This window comes from Pseudophryne corroboree, chromosome 8 (assembly GCF_028390025.1).
Source record: "Pseudophryne corroboree isolate aPseCor3 chromosome 8, aPseCor3.hap2, whole genome shotgun sequence".
Taxonomy (NCBI): Eukaryota; Metazoa; Chordata; class Amphibia; order Anura; family Myobatrachidae; genus Pseudophryne; species Pseudophryne corroboree.
Window position 1 is genome coordinate 232914416 of NC_086451.1, and position 17115 is coordinate 232931530.

The 17115-nt window shown below is 47.7% G+C and overlaps 1 protein-coding gene across 2 annotated transcripts in view; it reads left to right on the forward strand.

Annotated features, from left to right (window-relative positions):
* LOC134948854 (ras-related protein Rab-6B-like) overlaps positions 1–17115 on the forward strand; it is a 239872-nt gene that overhangs the window by 191327 nt on the left and 31430 nt on the right. For both annotated transcript variants that reach the window (XM_063937102.1, XM_063937103.1), the window contains exon 5: positions 3830–3941. In XM_063937102.1, coding sequence (XP_063793172.1) covers positions 3830–3941 — 112 coding nt within the window. The remainder of the gene's footprint in view (positions 1–3829; positions 3942–17115) is intronic.

The following is a 17115-nucleotide window of genomic DNA, read 5'->3' on the forward strand; positions in this document are numbered from 1 at the left end:
GGTCGATTCCTACATTTCCTACAAACAGGAGTGTCTATGGGCCTGAAATTGGGGTCCATTAAGGTTCAAATTTCGGCCCTTTCAATTTTCTTCCAAAAAGAACTAGCTTCAGTCCCTGAAGTTCAGACGTTTGTAAAAGGGGTACTGCATATACAGCCTCCTTTTGTGCCTCCAGTGGCACTTGGGATCTCAATGTAGTTTTTTTTTTGGATTCCAAAAGTCACATTGGTTTGAACCACTTAAATCTGTGGAGTTAAAATATCTCACATGGAAAGTGGTCATGCTGTTGGCCCTGGCCTGGGCCAGGCGCGTGTCAGAATTGGCGGCTTTATCCTGTAAAAGCCCTTATCTGATTTTCCATTCGGACAGGGCGGAATTGAGGACTCGTCCTCAATTTCTCCCTAAGGTGTTTTCGGCATTTCACTTAAACCAACCTATTGTGGTGCCTGCGGCTACTAGGGACTTGGAGGATTCCAAGTTGCTGGACGTAGTCAGGGCCCTGAAAATATATGTTTCCAGGACGGCTGGAGTCAGAAAATCTGACTCGCTGTTTATCCTGTATGCACCCAACAAGCTGGGTGCTCCTGCTTCTAAGCAGACGATTGCTCGTTGGATTTGTAGTACAATTCAGCTTGCACATTCTGTGGCAGGCCTGCCACAGCCAAAATCTGTAAAAGCCCATTCCACACGGAAAGTGGGCTCATCTTGGGCGGCTGCCCCGAGGGGTCTCGGCTTTACAACTTTGCCGAGCAGCTACTTGGTCAGGGGCAAACACGTTTGCTAAATTCTACAAATTTGATACCCTGGCTGAGGAGGACCTGGAGTTCTCTCATTCGGTGCTGCAGAGTCATCCGCACTCTCCCGCCCGTTTGGGAGCTTTGGTATAATCCCCATGGTCCTTTCGGAGTCCCCAGCATCCACTAGGACGTTAGAGAAAATAAGAATTTACTTACCGATAATTCTATTTCTCATAGTCCGTAGTGGATGCTGGGCGCCCATCCCAAGTGCGGATTGTCTGCATTACTTGTACATAGTTATTGTTACAAAAATCGGGTTATTGTTGTTGTGAGCCATCTTTTCAGAGGCTCCTTCTGTTATCATGCTGTTAACTGGGTTCAGATCACAAGTTGTACGGTGTGATTGGTGTGGCTGGTAATGAGTCTTACCCGGGATTCAAAATCCTTCCTTATTGTGTACGCTCGTCCGGGCACAGTATCCTAACTGAGGCTTGGTGGAGGGTCATAGGGGGAGGAGCCAGTGCACACCAGCTAGTCCTAAAGCTTTTACTTTGTGCCCAGTCTCTATAATATGGTTTCTTTAGGATTGGTGTCTTCATGAAGTTTAGTCTGTCCCAGCCTTTTCCTTTTAACCCGGTCAGTTGTGAATAGCCTCTAGCCTCGTCCAACCTGCATCTTTCCAGCATCATTCCCCTCCCCTGCCCCTCTCCAGCCTCATTCTCCCCCCCCCCCCCTCCCCTGTGCCTCTCCAGCCTCTTGCCCCCCCCCCCCCCTGTGCCTCTCCAGCCTCTTCCCACCCCCCCATTGCCTCTCCAGCCTCATTCCCCCCCTCCCCTGTGCCTGTCCTGCCTCATTCCCCTACCCCTGTGCCTCTCCAGCCTCATTCCCTTACCCCTGTGCCTGTCCTTCATTCCCCTACCCCTGTGCCTCTCCAGCCTCATTCCCCTACCCCTGTGCCTCTCCAGCCTCATTCCCCTACCCCTGTGCCTGTCCTGCCTCATTCCCCTACCCCTGTGCCTGTTCAGCCTCATTCTCCTCCCCCTGTGCCTGTCCAGCCTCATTCCCCCCCCCCTGTGCCTATCCAGCCTCATTCCCCTCCCCCTGTGCCTGTCCAGCCTCATTCCCCTCCCCCTGTGCCTGTCCAGCCTCATTCCCCTCCCCCTGTGCCTGTCCAGCCTTATTCCCCTCCCCCTGTGCCTGTCCAGCCTCATTCCCCTCCCCCTGTGCCTATCCAGCCTCATTCCCCTCCCCCTGTGCCTGTCCAGCCTCATTCCCCTCCCCCTGTGCCTGTCCAGCCTCATTCCCCTCCCCCTGTGCCTGTCCAGCCTCATTCCCCTCCCCCTGTGCCTGTCCTGCCTCTTTCCCCTACCCCTGTGCCTGTCCTGCCTCATTCCCCTACCCCTGTGCCTGTCCAGCCTCATTCCCCTCCCCCTGTGTCTATCCAGCCTCATTCCCCTCCCCCTGTGCCTATCCAGCCTCATTCCCCTCCCCCTGTGCCTCTCCAGCCTCATTCCCCTACCCCTGTGCCTCTCCAGCCTCATTCCCCTACCCCTGTGCCTCTTCAGCCTCATTCCCCTACCCCTGTGCCTCTTCAGCCTCATTCCCTTACCCCTGTGCCTGTCCTGCCTCATTCCCCTACCCCTGTGCCTGTCCTGCCTCATTACCCTCCCCCTGTGTCTATCCAGCCTCATTCCCCTCCCCCTGTGCCTCTCCAGCCTCATTCCCCTACCCCTGTGCCTCTTCAGCCTCATTCCCTTACCCCTGTGCCTGTCCTGCCTCATTCCCCTACCCCTGTGCCTGTCCTGCCTCATTCCCCTACCCCTGTGCCTGTCCTGCCTCATTCCCCTCCCCCTGTACCTGTCCAGCCTCATTCCCCTCCCCCTGTGCCTGTCCAGCCTCATTCCCCTCCCCCTGTGCCTGTCCAGCCTCATTCCCCTCCCCCTGTGCCTGTCCAGCCTCATTCCCCTCCACCTGTGCCTGTCCAGCCTTATTCCCTACCCCTGTGCCTGTCCAGCCTCATTCCCCTCCCTCTGTGCCTGTCCAGCCTCATTCCCCTCCACCTGTGCCTGTCCAGCCTTATTCCCCTACCCCTGTGCCTGTCCAGCCTCATTCCCCTCCCTCTGTGCCTGTCCAGCCTCATTCCCCTCCCCCTGTGCCTGTCCAGCCTCATTCCCCTCCCCCTGTGCCTGTCCAGCCTCATCCCCCACCCTGCGTCTCTTGCACCACCAAGCTGCCCTGTGACTGACCCATCTTACTTGATGATGTATCCGTCCTCTATTCACACATAAGTAGTGTATGTGACTGACGTCAGTGGGCTGAGTGGCTCCAACGTCCACTGCTTTACTGTCACTGACGCTGAGTGATTCGATGTCCATGCTGATCCTCGTTTGCTGTTCCTTTTCACACGCTGGGAGAATGAGACCGACATCGCCTTGTGATGTCACTGCATCTCATTTCCGTTACATGATGGGGAGGGTGTTCAACTGACTGTTGTGCCGCATCTGCCTATAAAATCAATGGGGCTGCCATGTCACACAGTCATGCCGGCACTCTGCTCTGACGTTTCTCAGAGGAAGAGCCACTTGATACTGTACTGTGCAGCAGCAACTGTGGGGAGAGATGTGGGGGTGGAACTTGTTCCCCTACAAATACATCTGACGGAATGCAGTTCTGCCTCGTTCCGGCACACTTGAGCTTGTGTTTACACTACTCCTAGATGTTTGTCATTGCATGTGTTGAGTGGAGGATCATATACTGAGCTATAGAAACCCAATCCCATGACGCTTCTCATGAACCGTGCTTTTGCTCCTGTTGCTGACTGAGACAGTTTAGAACTAGGTAGTGAGTGTTGCAACTGAGGGCAGACTACTTATGCATGCTTCAACATTTAGCGATACTATTCTTGTGTGGCCTACTGCTTTGCTGCTGTTCTGAAATGTTTTGAGTTCACAATAACAGAATTTACTGTTCACCGGGGCATCTTGAACCGGGCACTTGTAATTAAGGTCAGTTATATCTATTAGTACGTATATAAATATACTTATAGTGTGTTTTCTACACTGCACGTTTTGTCTCCTGTTCTCTTCCAACAGACCTGAATTCCTTTCAGCAAACCTCCAAATGGATAGACGATGTGCGGACAGAGAGGGGAAGTGATGTAATAATCATGCTTGTGGGGAATAAAACAGATCTGGCAGATAAGAGGTAACGGCACTGCTGTGCAAGAAGGCAAGGTCTCCAATCACCAGTACACTGGCATTACTGTCAATCTGCAACCTTCTGGAGATACTGGGCTGTGGCACAAGGCCAGTTCTTGCCATTCCTGACTAATCCAGAGCACACAAAATATATAAATTTAAATTCAAAGTTTAAAGAGATAAATAAGGATTCTATCCATCCCAATTTATTTTCCATTTCAGTAATTACAAATCTTTTCTAACTAGTTACTGTATTTTTGTAAACGAGTCACAATTTGACCTCTCCATTTATTAATGACTCAAAAGTATCTGACTTTTGAGTATCTTTTTAACAAATGGTTAACAATTGAGTAGTCGTCACAATTAGGGGTTGGTGTATCAAACAAATCAAATAGCAACTAGTCAGCTGCTTCATATCATTTTAGAGACTGTACTACATAATTGCTACCTTGAAAGTGATTGGTTGCTATGGACAATTACTCCACTGGGCAACTTCTTCACTCTTTTCACTGTTTGATACATCACACCCCACAATGCGATACTGGGAACATGGCTGTACCCTTTCCTGACATTAGAGCAGTGTGCTAGACAAATCACTGCAGATGTATTGCCATATTCTTCTAGTTGCTGACGGGTTCCACATGAAAGGTCGATAGTCAATAAGTTGACAGGTGCAAAAGGTCGACAAGTTCAGTAGGTCAACATGACATTTTTTGTGTGTGTGTGTGTGTTTTTCAACCTCTTCATCATTTACTATCCACGTGGATTACGATATGGAAGAGCCGAGTACAGCGGTAGCGCCCAAATCATGGCAAGCTTACACGATTCCACTAATTTCGCTTAGATATGGTTAAATATACAAAATGAAACACAAAAAAAATAAAATAAACCTTGTCGGCTTTTTGACCCTGTCGACCTAATGCATTTCAACCATATGGTGTCAACCTATTAATTGTCGATCTTTTGAGCCACACCCGTTGCTATCTGCAGTAGCACCATGGATAGCTTATTAGGTAGCTTTAGCAGCAGTTTTCTCCTGCAGGGTCCACAGGTTATCCACAGGATAACATTGGGATATGATGAAGCAACAGCGGATTTGCACCAGTCGGTCAAAGCTTTTCTGTCTCCCAGCATGCAACGGGCCCGTCCATATCCCCCCCACCCCCTCCTGGCTCAGGCAAATATTTTTTTTGTTTGGAGCGGCAGGAGCCGGACCATGGTCGGAGGGCTGCTGGTTTTTAGCAGCCCTAAGCTTTCTTATTTTATTTTTATTGTCTTACTATTTTTTTTCTTGAGTGATCTTTCTAAAAAGCGTCTTATACGTACCTTAGAAAAAGTCGCTCCAACAACTCTCCGCCGGATCGCGACAACGCTTACCCACGAGTACAGTGCTGTTTTGGCGGGCGTCTGTGTCGGACATACTAGCAGGTCCAGCAGACGTTACCAGGCTGTGGCCGGAGCACTGGGAGAAGGTAAGGCATCGGTTCTGCTTAGAGGGGCAATGCGGACACAGCCGCACTGTTTTGAGAGGAGACTACCAAACAGTCGCTGACGCGGCTGCCACCTTGGGTGCCCTAGCACTAGGCCTTAGGGATCATAGGCTCCAGGAATAGTATGAGGCCACGATCCCCTAGGGTTGATGTGAGCAGTGGGGAGTCAGATGCTCTCCTGGTTGCCTCTCCCCCCGGTTCATGACCAGTTTCCTTAGAGTCTCCCGCCATAAACTGTTTTACTGCTTTCGTCTGAGACACTGTATATGAAGGGGACCCAGTCACAGCATAGGCGGCTGTGTGACTGGTGCGTCTGTGTTCACTGAGCATCTGTTTTTACTATAGGTTTATGGAGCACAGTGTACACTAGTAGCATCTGGATCCACTCAGCGTTCGCAAATGTATTGATCAGTTCTGGAAGTAGGGTGAGTCTCCCTGTATCCCACTCTCCTGAGTATGGGTAATGCAGCACTAAGTCTTTATCTACCTTTTGAGTACGAATAGTTAGATAAGTGCCTATTGCATATGAGTCTGTATACTATTCCTATGGTTTATTTGGATATGCGTCTGAATACGGTAGATCTGTTTAAACAAGATTCAGTAATATGTTCTCCTACATACTTGAAATGTAGTTGATGATGTGTTCATATTGCTTATTATACTAATGTATAACATGTGACTGCTAGTGTGATTGCTGACTTTACTTATAAGTATTCTGTCAGTTTTTTTTCTATTTCGATCCTCAATGCTGGTGCATGGGTAGGGTCGGATTGTATGTCACTTTAAAAAGCTTAAAGTGATTACAGTCACAAATTGTGTAGTACACTGTGGAAGTGTTGATTATTTATCATGTCTAAGAGCTGCAAAGGTAAGGAAGATAGTCACGGCAACACCAACACTCACATGTTTGTCTTGCAAAACTGGGTTAACCTCTCAGGATCTGGTTCAGGATGGTTTGTGTGCAAATTGTTTTAGCTTTCACCAGGGTGTCTTGAAAAATACAAGGCAGATTCAGGTGCAAGTTGATCCACCTTGGGCTATGTTTGCACAGACATTATCCAGTATAGCTGAACGGATAATTCCAACTCCTGTACCAGGGATAGGTTACACAATTAACCCTTACATGCAACTCCCACCTGCGGTTTATCACTGCCAGCAGCAGCCTCTCAAAAGAAACTGGCTGATAAGCCAGTGGTTAGTAAATCTTCATCCTCACAGGCTACACATGTTTCAGATGAGGATTCATCGGAGGATGAAAGCTCAAACTCTGCTTCGGCATACAAAGAGGAGGAGGAAGGTCTCAGCTCAATGGATACAGCTGAGTTAGTTAAGCAATAAAAGACATTCTATCCTTAGAGGATTCAGCAGAGCATGTGTTAAAAACCAAGGCACCTGTGTCTAAACGTCCCAAAACAGTTAAGACTAAGTTTCCGGGGTCAGATCAGCTGACGGAAATCATGGAAGAGGCTTGGGCTACGCCCAATAAGAAGTTTAGAATTCCTAGGAAATGAAATTCCAATTATCCTCCTTCCAGCTGGGGATTGTTTAAATAGGGAGGTGGCTCCTAAGGTAGATATGCATGTGATTCGATTAGTGCCTTCAACATCATTAAGTTATGTCACAGATAGGAGAGTGGATGGTTTTTTAAAAACAAATTTTTCCCTGTCTTAGGCAGTCATAAGGCCAGCCATGGCTTCAGCTTGGATCGCAAAGGCAGTGGCTGCCTGGGCTGATGCATTGGAGGGGGATTTTTCAATGGCATCTAGAGAGCAAAAATCCCATATAGCTCATACAGTATAAAACAGGCTGTAATGTTCTTGGAAGAAGCAGCTTTGGATATGGGTACTATTGCCTCCAGGGCATCAGCTTCAACAATAGCTGCTCGCAGAGCAGTCTGGCTACGTATGTGGAAAGCTAATTGAGAATTTAAGAAGGTTTTGGAATCTTTGCCTTTTTCTGGAGGTATTCTTTTTCATAAAGAATTGACAGATATTTTGGAGTCAGAAGCAGACTCCAAGAAGGTAAAGTTTCCTTCCACATACAATTTCAAACCTAAAGTTCCAGCTTTTCGGACTCAAGGAAAAGTTAAAGGAAAAAGTGGTGTCAGGCAGTCCCTATACAAGAAGTCTGGTTAGACTAAAAAGCATTGGGCTACCAGAGGACCGGTTAGTAAAACAGATAAGCCATCAGCCTGATGGTGCGGGCCTCCACCTGGGGGAACCCAGGGTGGGGAGCCGACTTCTTCAGTTTCCACAGATCTATCAGCAGTCTACAACTGATGCCTGGGTGCAGGAAGCGGTATCTCTAGGTTATGCTTTTGCCTTCAAGAAGCACCCTCCTCAAAGGATTTTTTTTTTGTACCAGCCCGTCTCGAGTAGAGATGAAGGCTAGGGCTTTGCTAGAGTCAGTTCAGAAATTGCTTCAGCCAGGAGTAATCATTCCAGTTCCTCCTGCACAACGATGACAGGGTTTTTACTCAAACCTGTTTCTAGTTCAGATGCCAAATGGGTCATTCTGGCCCATTCTCAGTCTCAAAGTGGTGAACAAATACATTTGGGTACCTCGGTTTCATATGGAGACTTTACGTTCCATCATTTTGGCCATGGAGCCAGAGGATTATATGATATCCAGGATGCTTACCTACATGTTCCTATAGCAGTGTCCCATCAATGTTATCTCAGGTTCGCTATCCTCTAACAGCATTTTCAGTTCCAGGCTCTACCTTTTGGGTTAGCCACAGCCCCCAGAGTATTTACCAAAATTATGGTGCTAATGGCAGCTTATATCTGCCAGCAGGGGATAAGAATATTTCCATACCTCAACGATCTTTTAATCCTGGCACAGTCGCAGGAATTGCTCCTATGTCATCTGCAACAGACAATAACTTGTCTGCAAAGGCACGGGTGGCTCATAAATTGGGCAATATCGTCTCTGGTTCCGTGACAGCGGATGACTCACTTTGGGGCTGTACTGGATTCAAGCCTTCAGAGAGTAATTTTACCTCTGAAGAAAGATATCCAAGGTTCAGTCGAGGATTCAGGAGTTGCTACATAGTCAAAAGGTATCCATTCACGCAGCAATGCGTGCAATGGAATTGATGATGTCAACATTCGACATGGTGGACTATGCACAGTTCCACTCGAGGCCTCTGCAGCATCTGATCCTTGCCAAATGGAATGGTTTGCATCAGATGATAAAAACGCAGACTATGGGTCTTACGATGGTCATTAGTCTAGTGGCTACAGACATCCCATCTGGACAAGGGGAGACCCTTTTGGATATTAGATTGGGAAATTCGGACAACGGATGCCAGTCTCCAGGGCTGAGGAGCAGTGTCAGGAAGGTTGTGTTTCCAGGGGCAATGGACCAAGGAAGGTTGCCTGCCAATAAATATATTGGAACTTCGGGCCATATTCATGGCACTGATTCAGGCAAAGGACATTCTTCGGGGAAAACCAGTTCAGATCCGCTCGGACAATGCGATGGCAGTAGCGTACCTCAACCATCAGTGAGGAACTCGCAGCCAAATAGCGATGAAGGAGGTAAGTCACACACTAAAGTGGGCAGAACTTTATCATCCAGCCTTGTCCGTAGTGTTTGTTTTAGGAGTCCTAAACTGGGGAGCGGACTTTCTCAGTCGACACGCCATTCGGGCAAGAGAATGGGCTCTACCCCCGAGGTCTTCCAGACTCTAGTAGACAAGTGGGGGTTGCCAGAGATCGATCTCATGGCGTCGCGTCAGAATAACAAAGTTTTCGCGTACGGGTCAAGAACAAAGGATCCTAGAGCGATCTTTGTGGATGCCTTGTCAGTGAGATGGGACTTTCATCTGGCCTATGTGTTTCTTCCAATCACCCTATTAACCAGGGTGGTGAGAAAGATGAAGCAAGGAAAAGGTGCCGTGATACTAATAGCTCCGGCTTGGCCCAGAAGACATTGGTACAAAGATCTGTAGAGAATGTCGATGGATGCTCCACTCCTGCTCCCTCAATGTCCAGATCTACTGATGCAGGATCCTTGTTATAACAGACATCTGGATCGACTGCCTTTGATGGCGTGGTTCTTGAAACCTCTATCCTGAAGTCAAGAGGATTCTCACAACAGGTAATTCAAACTATGCTCAGAGCAAGGAAACCTTCCTCAGCTCGCATTTATCCCGGAATATGGCAAACCTGTATTCATTGGTGCTGTGAATGGAAAATGAACCCTAAGTCTTTCAGAGTTTCCAGGGTCTTAGCATTCCTTCAGGCAGGAATGGATAAAGGTTTGAAGGTGGCTTCCTTGAGAGTGCAAGTGTCAACATTAACTGTATTGTTCCAAAAGAAAATTGCCAACTTACCGGATGTGCATACTTTTTTTTCTAGGGAATGCTGCGCATTCAACTTCCTTTTGTTCCTCCTACAGTGCTTTGGGACTTAAATTTAGTCCTAAAGGCCCTTCAAGTTGCCCCATTTGAACCACTTAATAAAGTAGATCTTAAGTGGTTGACAGATAAAGTTCTCTTTCTGCTGGCCATGGTGTCCGCTAGAAGATTTAGGGGCATTGTCATGTCGTTCCCCATTTCTGATTTTTTTTTTTTTTAACCATCCAGATAAAGCAGTTCTCAGAACTAGATCTGGGTATCTTCCTAAGGTGTTGTCTAAATTTCACCTTAATGAAGAAATTGTAGTCCAGGCTTTCCAGGAACCGGGCCTTTCTGCCGGAGATGCATCGCTGGACGTGGTCCGTGCCTTAAGGATCTACGTGGATCGTACCAGTGCCATCAGAAAGACAGATTCTTTCTTCATTCTCTACAGATGTCACAAGAGGGGATGGTCTGCTGATAAGCAGACACTGGCAAGGTGGCTTCGGATGACTATTTCAGAAGCATATTCTCAAGCTGATCTCCATGTTCCGGCTAATGTCTCTGCTCACTCTACTCGTAAGGTAGGTCCATCATGGGCAGCACAACGTGGTGCTTCAGAAGAACAGATATGTAAGGCAGCCACGTGGTCTTCCATTAACATATTCATTAGACATTATGCCATGGATACCTTTGCCTCTCACTGCGCTGAATTCGGGCAAAGGATTCTCCTGTCCAATCAGGAGCGTCCCCACCGCTTAATTGCTTTGGGAAATCCCAATGTTATCCTGTGGACCCTGCTGGAGAAATATACGTTATGGTAAGAACTTACCATTGATAACGGTATTTCTCCTAAGTCCACAGGGATCCCACCCTGACGCACATGATTTGAGGATCCTTTTACTCACTAACCTCTTGCTTCTTGTACAGAATGATGTGCATGTGTGTTCTTCTCGCCTGATTATGACTATCTATGATGCTCCTGCCTTGAGCTTTGGGAATACAACTGATTTGCCTGAGCCAGGAAGCGGGAATATATGGATGGGCCCGTTGCATGCTGGGAGGCCGAAAAGCTTTGACCGATTGGTGCAAATACGCTGTCACTTCATCATATCCCAATGTTATCCTGTGGACTTAGGAGAGATACAGTTATCAACAGTAAGTTCTTACCATAACTTATATATTTGTTGTTTTTTTGTCTTTTTAAAGTATAATTTGGTTTTATTCATTAGAAAAGTTGTCTGCTGTTGTCTTGACTTGTCTGTTTTCCTGCATCTCCTTATGTTTCACTGTTAACTTGAAACATTTTTAATTTTCTTCACAAGCCTGGTAGTATGAAGCACATGTATAGCAGTGACTATGGGGTTAATGTATCAAGCAGTAAAGAGGGGTGTGGTTCATTAGGTCGACATACATTGGGTTGACCACGTTTGGTCGACATGCATTAGGTCAACATGATCACTAAGTCGACATAAGGTTTTGTTTGTTTTTTTTAATACTTTTTTAGGTGTCGTTTTCTTTGAAAAGTGACGGGGAACCCCAATTAGTACACCAAGTCCCCTCGCATGACTCTCTTCGCTCGCCATGCTTTGGGCAAGGTGCCTCGCTCCACTACCGCTGTATGAAAAAGGTAAAAAAAATGACAAATTGTAAATAAAACTCATGTCGACCTTTTTCCATGTCGACCTAGTACATGTCAACCTAATGCATGTCGACCAAATGTGATCGACCTAACTCATGTTGACCTAATGACCGCCATCCGTAAAGAGTGGGGAGAAGTTGCCCATAGTATCCAATCAGCTGTGAGGTAGCTTTTACCAAGCGCATTCTAAAAAAATCATAGTTAGAAGCTGATTTGTTGCGATGCACAACTTCTCCACTGATTCCACTTCACTGCTTGATACATCAACCCCATGTGTGAAAGTGATTGTGTATCTTTCATTGCCTATTTTGTTGTTTTCCGTTGCATTATTTTCTAAATTTATAGACTACTTCCCTGGCTCTTTATTTATCCATATTTCTTTTTGATTTGCACTACCTTTATTTTCGTTTATTTGGTTTTGTTCCGTTGCTGTACAGAGGGCGCGAGACAACTCGGGGACTGAATGTCTTGTATATTGCATCAAGTGCTAAAGCAAGATGTATTGTCACACAGGTACGTGTCTCGCTGTCACATGCTGTGAGCAGCACACCTCACTCTGGCTCTGTCACCCTCTCCACTGCTGTTTAAATGCATTGTCTAGAAGGTGACTAGCTGTGCTACACTCTGGCACATAAATTGTGAGGTATTGTAGCCAATCATTAACACCATGTTAGCTAATCTGTAGGTAAAAACTATATACGCTGTGTTTATTTTTTTACTTTTTATTTTAATTTTATCGATATACCTATATATATATATATATATATATATATATATATATATATATATATTTATTTATTTTTTCATTTTTTTTTATTTCTCTAACGTCCTAGTGGATGCTGGGGACTCCGTAAGGACCATGGGGAATAGACGGCTCCGCAGGAGACATGGGCACTTTAAGAAAGAATTTAGATTCTGGTGTGCTCTGGCTCCTCCCTCTATGTCCCTCCTCCAGACCTCAGTTTGAGACTGTGCCCGGACGAGCTGGGTGCTGTTCAGTGAGCTCTCCTGAGCTTGCTGTGAGAAAGTATTTTGTTAGGTTTTTTATTTCAGGGAACTCTGCTGGCAACAGACTCCCTGCATCGTTGGACTGAGGGGAGAGAAGCAGCCCTACTATCTGAAGTTAGGTCCTGCTTCTTAGGCTACTGGACACCATTAGCTCCAGAGGGATCGTACGCAGGATCTCACCCTCGCCGTCCGTTCCCGGAGCCGCGCCGCCATACCCCTCACAGAGCCAGAAGACAGAAGCCGGGTGAGTATGAGAAGCAAGAAGACTTCGAAATCGGCGGCAGAAGACTCCGTTCTTCACATGAGGTAACGCACAGCTGCATTGCTCCCAGACACCTCACATACTCCGGTCACTGTAAGGGTGCAGGGCGCAGGGGGGCGCCCTGGGCAGCATATGGACCTCTTTTGGCAAAAAGTACACATATATACAGTTGGGCACTGTATATATGTATGAGCCCCCGCAAAGAAAATGTATATTTGAGCGGGACAGAAGCCCGCCGTCGAGGGGGCGGGGCTTCTCCCTCTGCACTCACCAGCGCCATTTTTTCTCCACAGCTCCGCTGAGAGGAAGCTCCCCAGGCTCTCCCCTGCAGATTCACGGTAGAAGAGGGTAAAAAGAGAGGGGGGGGGGGCACATAAATTAGGCGCAAAAACATAATATACAGCAGCTACTGGGTTAACACGAAGTTATTGTGTGTTTCCTGGGATATATAGCGCTGGGGTGTGTGCTGGCATACTCTCTCCCTGTCTCTCCAAAGGGCCTTGTGGGGGAACGGTCTTCGAAAAGGGCATTCCCTGTGTGTGTGGTGTGTCGGTACGCTTGTGTCGACATGTCTGATGAGGAAGGCTGTGTGGAAGCAGAGCGGGAGCAAATGAATGTGGTGTCTCTGCCGACGGCACCGACACCTGATTGGTTGGATATGTGGAAGGTTTTAAATGATAGTGTGAATTCCTTACATAAAAGGTTAGAAAAAGCTGAAGCCTTAGGACAGTCGGGGTCCCTGCCCATGCCTGATCCTATGTCGCAGAGGCCGTCAGGGTCTCAGAAGCGCCCACTATCCCAAATTGTTGACACAGATACCGACATGGATTCTGACTCCAGTGTCGATTACGATGATGCAAAGTTACAGCCAAAATTGGCTAAATCCATCCGTTATATGATTATAGCAATTAAGGATGTGTTGCACATCACAAAGGAAACCCCAGTCCCTGACGGGAGGGTTCATATGTATGGGGAAAAGAAGCCAGAGGTAACATTTCCCCCCTCACATGAGCTAAATGAGTTATGTGAAAAGGCTTGGGAATCTCCAGATAAAAAACTGCAGATTTCCAAAAGGATTCTTATGGCGTATCCTTTCCCATCAACGGACAGGTTACGCTGGGAATCCTCCCCTAGGGTGGACAAGGCGTTAACGCGCTTGTCCAAGAAGGTAGCCCTGCCGTTGCAGGATACGGCTACCCTCAAAGATGCTGCGGATAGAAAGCAGAAGGGTACCCTGAAGTCCATTTATACACATTCAGGTACCTTACTGAGGCCGGCAATCGCTTCGGCCTGGGTGTGTAGTGCTGTAGCAGCATGGACGGATACCCTATCTGAGGAACTTGATACCTTAGACAAGGATACTATTTTAATGACCCTGGGGCATATTAAGGATGCTGTCCTATATATGAGAGATGCTCAAAGAGACATTAGTCTGCTGGGTTCTAGAATCAATGCTATGTCTATCTCTGCCAGAAGGGTCCTATGGATTCGGCAATGGACACAGGTGATGCCGACTCAAAAAGGCATATGGAGGTTTTACCTTACAAGGGTGAGGAATTGTTTGGGGAGGGTCTCTCGGACCTGGTCTCCACAGCTACTGCTGGAAAATCAAATTTGTTGCCATATATTTCCTCACAGCCTAAGAAAGCACCGTATTATCAAATGCAGTCCTTTCGATCTCAGAAAAACAAGAAAGTTCGAGGTGCGTCCTTTCTTGCCAGAGGCAGGGGCAGAGGAAAGAAGCTACACAACACAGCTAGTTCCCAGGAACAGAGTCCTCCCCGGCCTCTACAAAATCCACCGCATGACGCTGGGGCTCCACAGGCGGAGCTAGGCCCGGTGGGGGCGCGTCTTCGGAATTTCAGCCACAAGTGGGTTCACTCCCAGTTGGATCCCTGGGCAATAGAGATTGTGTCTCAGGGATACAAGCTGGAATTCGAAGAGATGCCCCCTCACCGATACCTCAAATCGGCCCTGCCAGCTTCCCCCCACGAGAGGGAATTAGTGTTAACTGCAATTCAAAAATTGTATCTTCAACAGGTGGTGGTCAAGGTTCCCCTCCTTCAACAGGGAAGGGGTTATTATTCGACCATGTTTGTAGTCCCGAAACCGGACGGTTCGGTCAGACCCATATTGAATTTAAAATCCCTGAACATATACCTGAAAAGATTCCGGTTCAAGATGGAATCGCTGAGAGCGGTTATCGCAAGCCTGGAAGGGGGGGATTTTATGGTGTCTCTGGACATAAAGGATGCATACCTTCATGTCCCCATTTATCCGCCTCATCAGGCGTACCTCAGATTTGTGGTACAGGATTGTCATTAGCAATTTCAGACGTTGCCGTTTGGTCTCTCCACGGCACCGAGAATATTTACCAAGGTAATGGCGGAATTGATGGTACTCCTGCGGAAGCCAGGAGTCACAATTATCCCATACTTGGACGATCTCCTCATAAAGGTGAGATCAAGAGAGCAGTTGCTGATCAGCGTAACACTTTCTCTGGAAGTGAAACGGCAACACGGCTGGATTCTAAATATTCCGAAGTCGCAGTTGGCCCCTACGACTCGTCTGCCTTTCCTGGGCATGATCCTAGACACAGACCAGAAAAGGGTTTATCTCCCGATAGAGAAAGCTCAGGAACTCATGACTCTGGTCAGGAACCTATTAAATCCGAAACAGGTGTCTGTGCATCACTGCACTCGAGTCCTGGGAAAGATGGTGGCATCATACGAGGCCATTCCCTTCGGCAGTTTCCATGCGAGGACTTTCCAATGGGACCTACTGGACCAGTGGTCCGGGTCACATCTACAGATTTATCGGTTAATCACCCTATCCCCCAGGGCCAGGGTGTCACTCCTGTGGTGGCTGCAGATCGCTCACCTTCTCGAGGGCCGCAGATTCGTTATTCAGGACTGGGTCCTGGTGACCACGGACGCAAGCCTCCGAGGTTGGGGTGCGGTCACACAGGGAAGAAATTTCCAAGGACTGTGGTCAAGTCAAGAGATTTGCCTTCACATCAACATCCTGGAACTAAGGGCCATATACAACGCCCTTCGGCAAGCGGAGACCCTGCTTCTCGACCAACCGGTTCTGATTCAGTCAGACAACATCACCGCAGTGGCTCATTGGCACAAGGAGCAGAGTGGCGATGGCAGAAGCCACCAGAATTCTTCGCTGGGCGGAGAATCACGTAAGCGCACTGTCAGCAGTGTTCATCCCGGGAGTGGACAACTGGGAAGCAGACTTCCTCAGCAGACACGACCTCCACCCGGGAGAGTGGGGACTTCATCAGGAAGTCTTCGCACAGATTACAGGTCGGTGGGAACTGCCTCAGGTGGACATGATGGCATCCCGCCTCAACAAAAAGCTACAGAGGTATTGCGCCAGGTCAAGAGACCCTCAGACGATAGCTGTAGACGCCCTGGTGACACCGTGGGTGTTCCAGTCGGTCTATGTATTTCCTCCTCTTCTTCTCATACCAAAGGTGCTGAGGATAATAAGAAAAAGAGGAGTGAGAACAATACTCATTGTTCCAGATTGGCCACGAAGGACTTGGTATCCAGATCTGCAAGAAATGCTCACAGAGGACCCGTGGCCTCTTCCTCTAAGACAGGACTTGTTGCAACAGGGGCCCTGTCTGTTCCAAGACTTACCGTGGCTGCGTTTGATGGCATGGCGGTTGAACGCCGGATCCTAGCAGAGAAAGGCATTCCGGATGAGATCATTCCTACGCTGATAAAGGTTAGGAAGGATGTGACAGCCTAACATTATCACCGTATATGGCGAAAATATGTTGCTTGATGTGAGGCCAGGAATGCTCCTACGGAGGAATTCCAGCTGGGCCGGTTCCTTCACTTCTTACAGTCCAGAGTGAATTTGGGCCTAAAATTGGGTTCCATTAAGGTCCAGATTTCGGCCCTATCCATTTTCTTTCAAAGGGAGTTGGCTTCTCTACCTGAAGTTCAGACGTTTGTAAAGGGAGTGCTGCATATTCAGCCCCCTTTTGTGCCTCCAGTGGCACCTTGGGAGCTTAACGTGGTGTTGAGTTTCCTGAAATCCCACTGGTTTGAACCACTCAAAACGGTGGAGTTGAAATATCTCACCTGGAAGGTGGTCATGTTATTAGCCTTGGCTTCAGCTAGGCGTGTGTCAGAGTTGGCGGCTTTGTCACATAAAAGCCCCTATCTAGTTTTCCATGCGGATAGAGCAGAATTGCGGACCCGTCCACAATTTCTGCCGAAAGTGGTTTCATCCTTTCATATAAACCAACCTATTGTGGTGCCTGTGGCTACTACTGACTTGGAGGTTTCCGAGTTACGTGACGTGGTCAGGGCTTTGAAGGTTTATGTAGCCAGAACGGCTAGGGTCAGGAAAACAGAGTCCTTGTTTATCCTGTATGCTTCCAATAAGATTGGTGCTCCTGCTTCAAAGCAAACT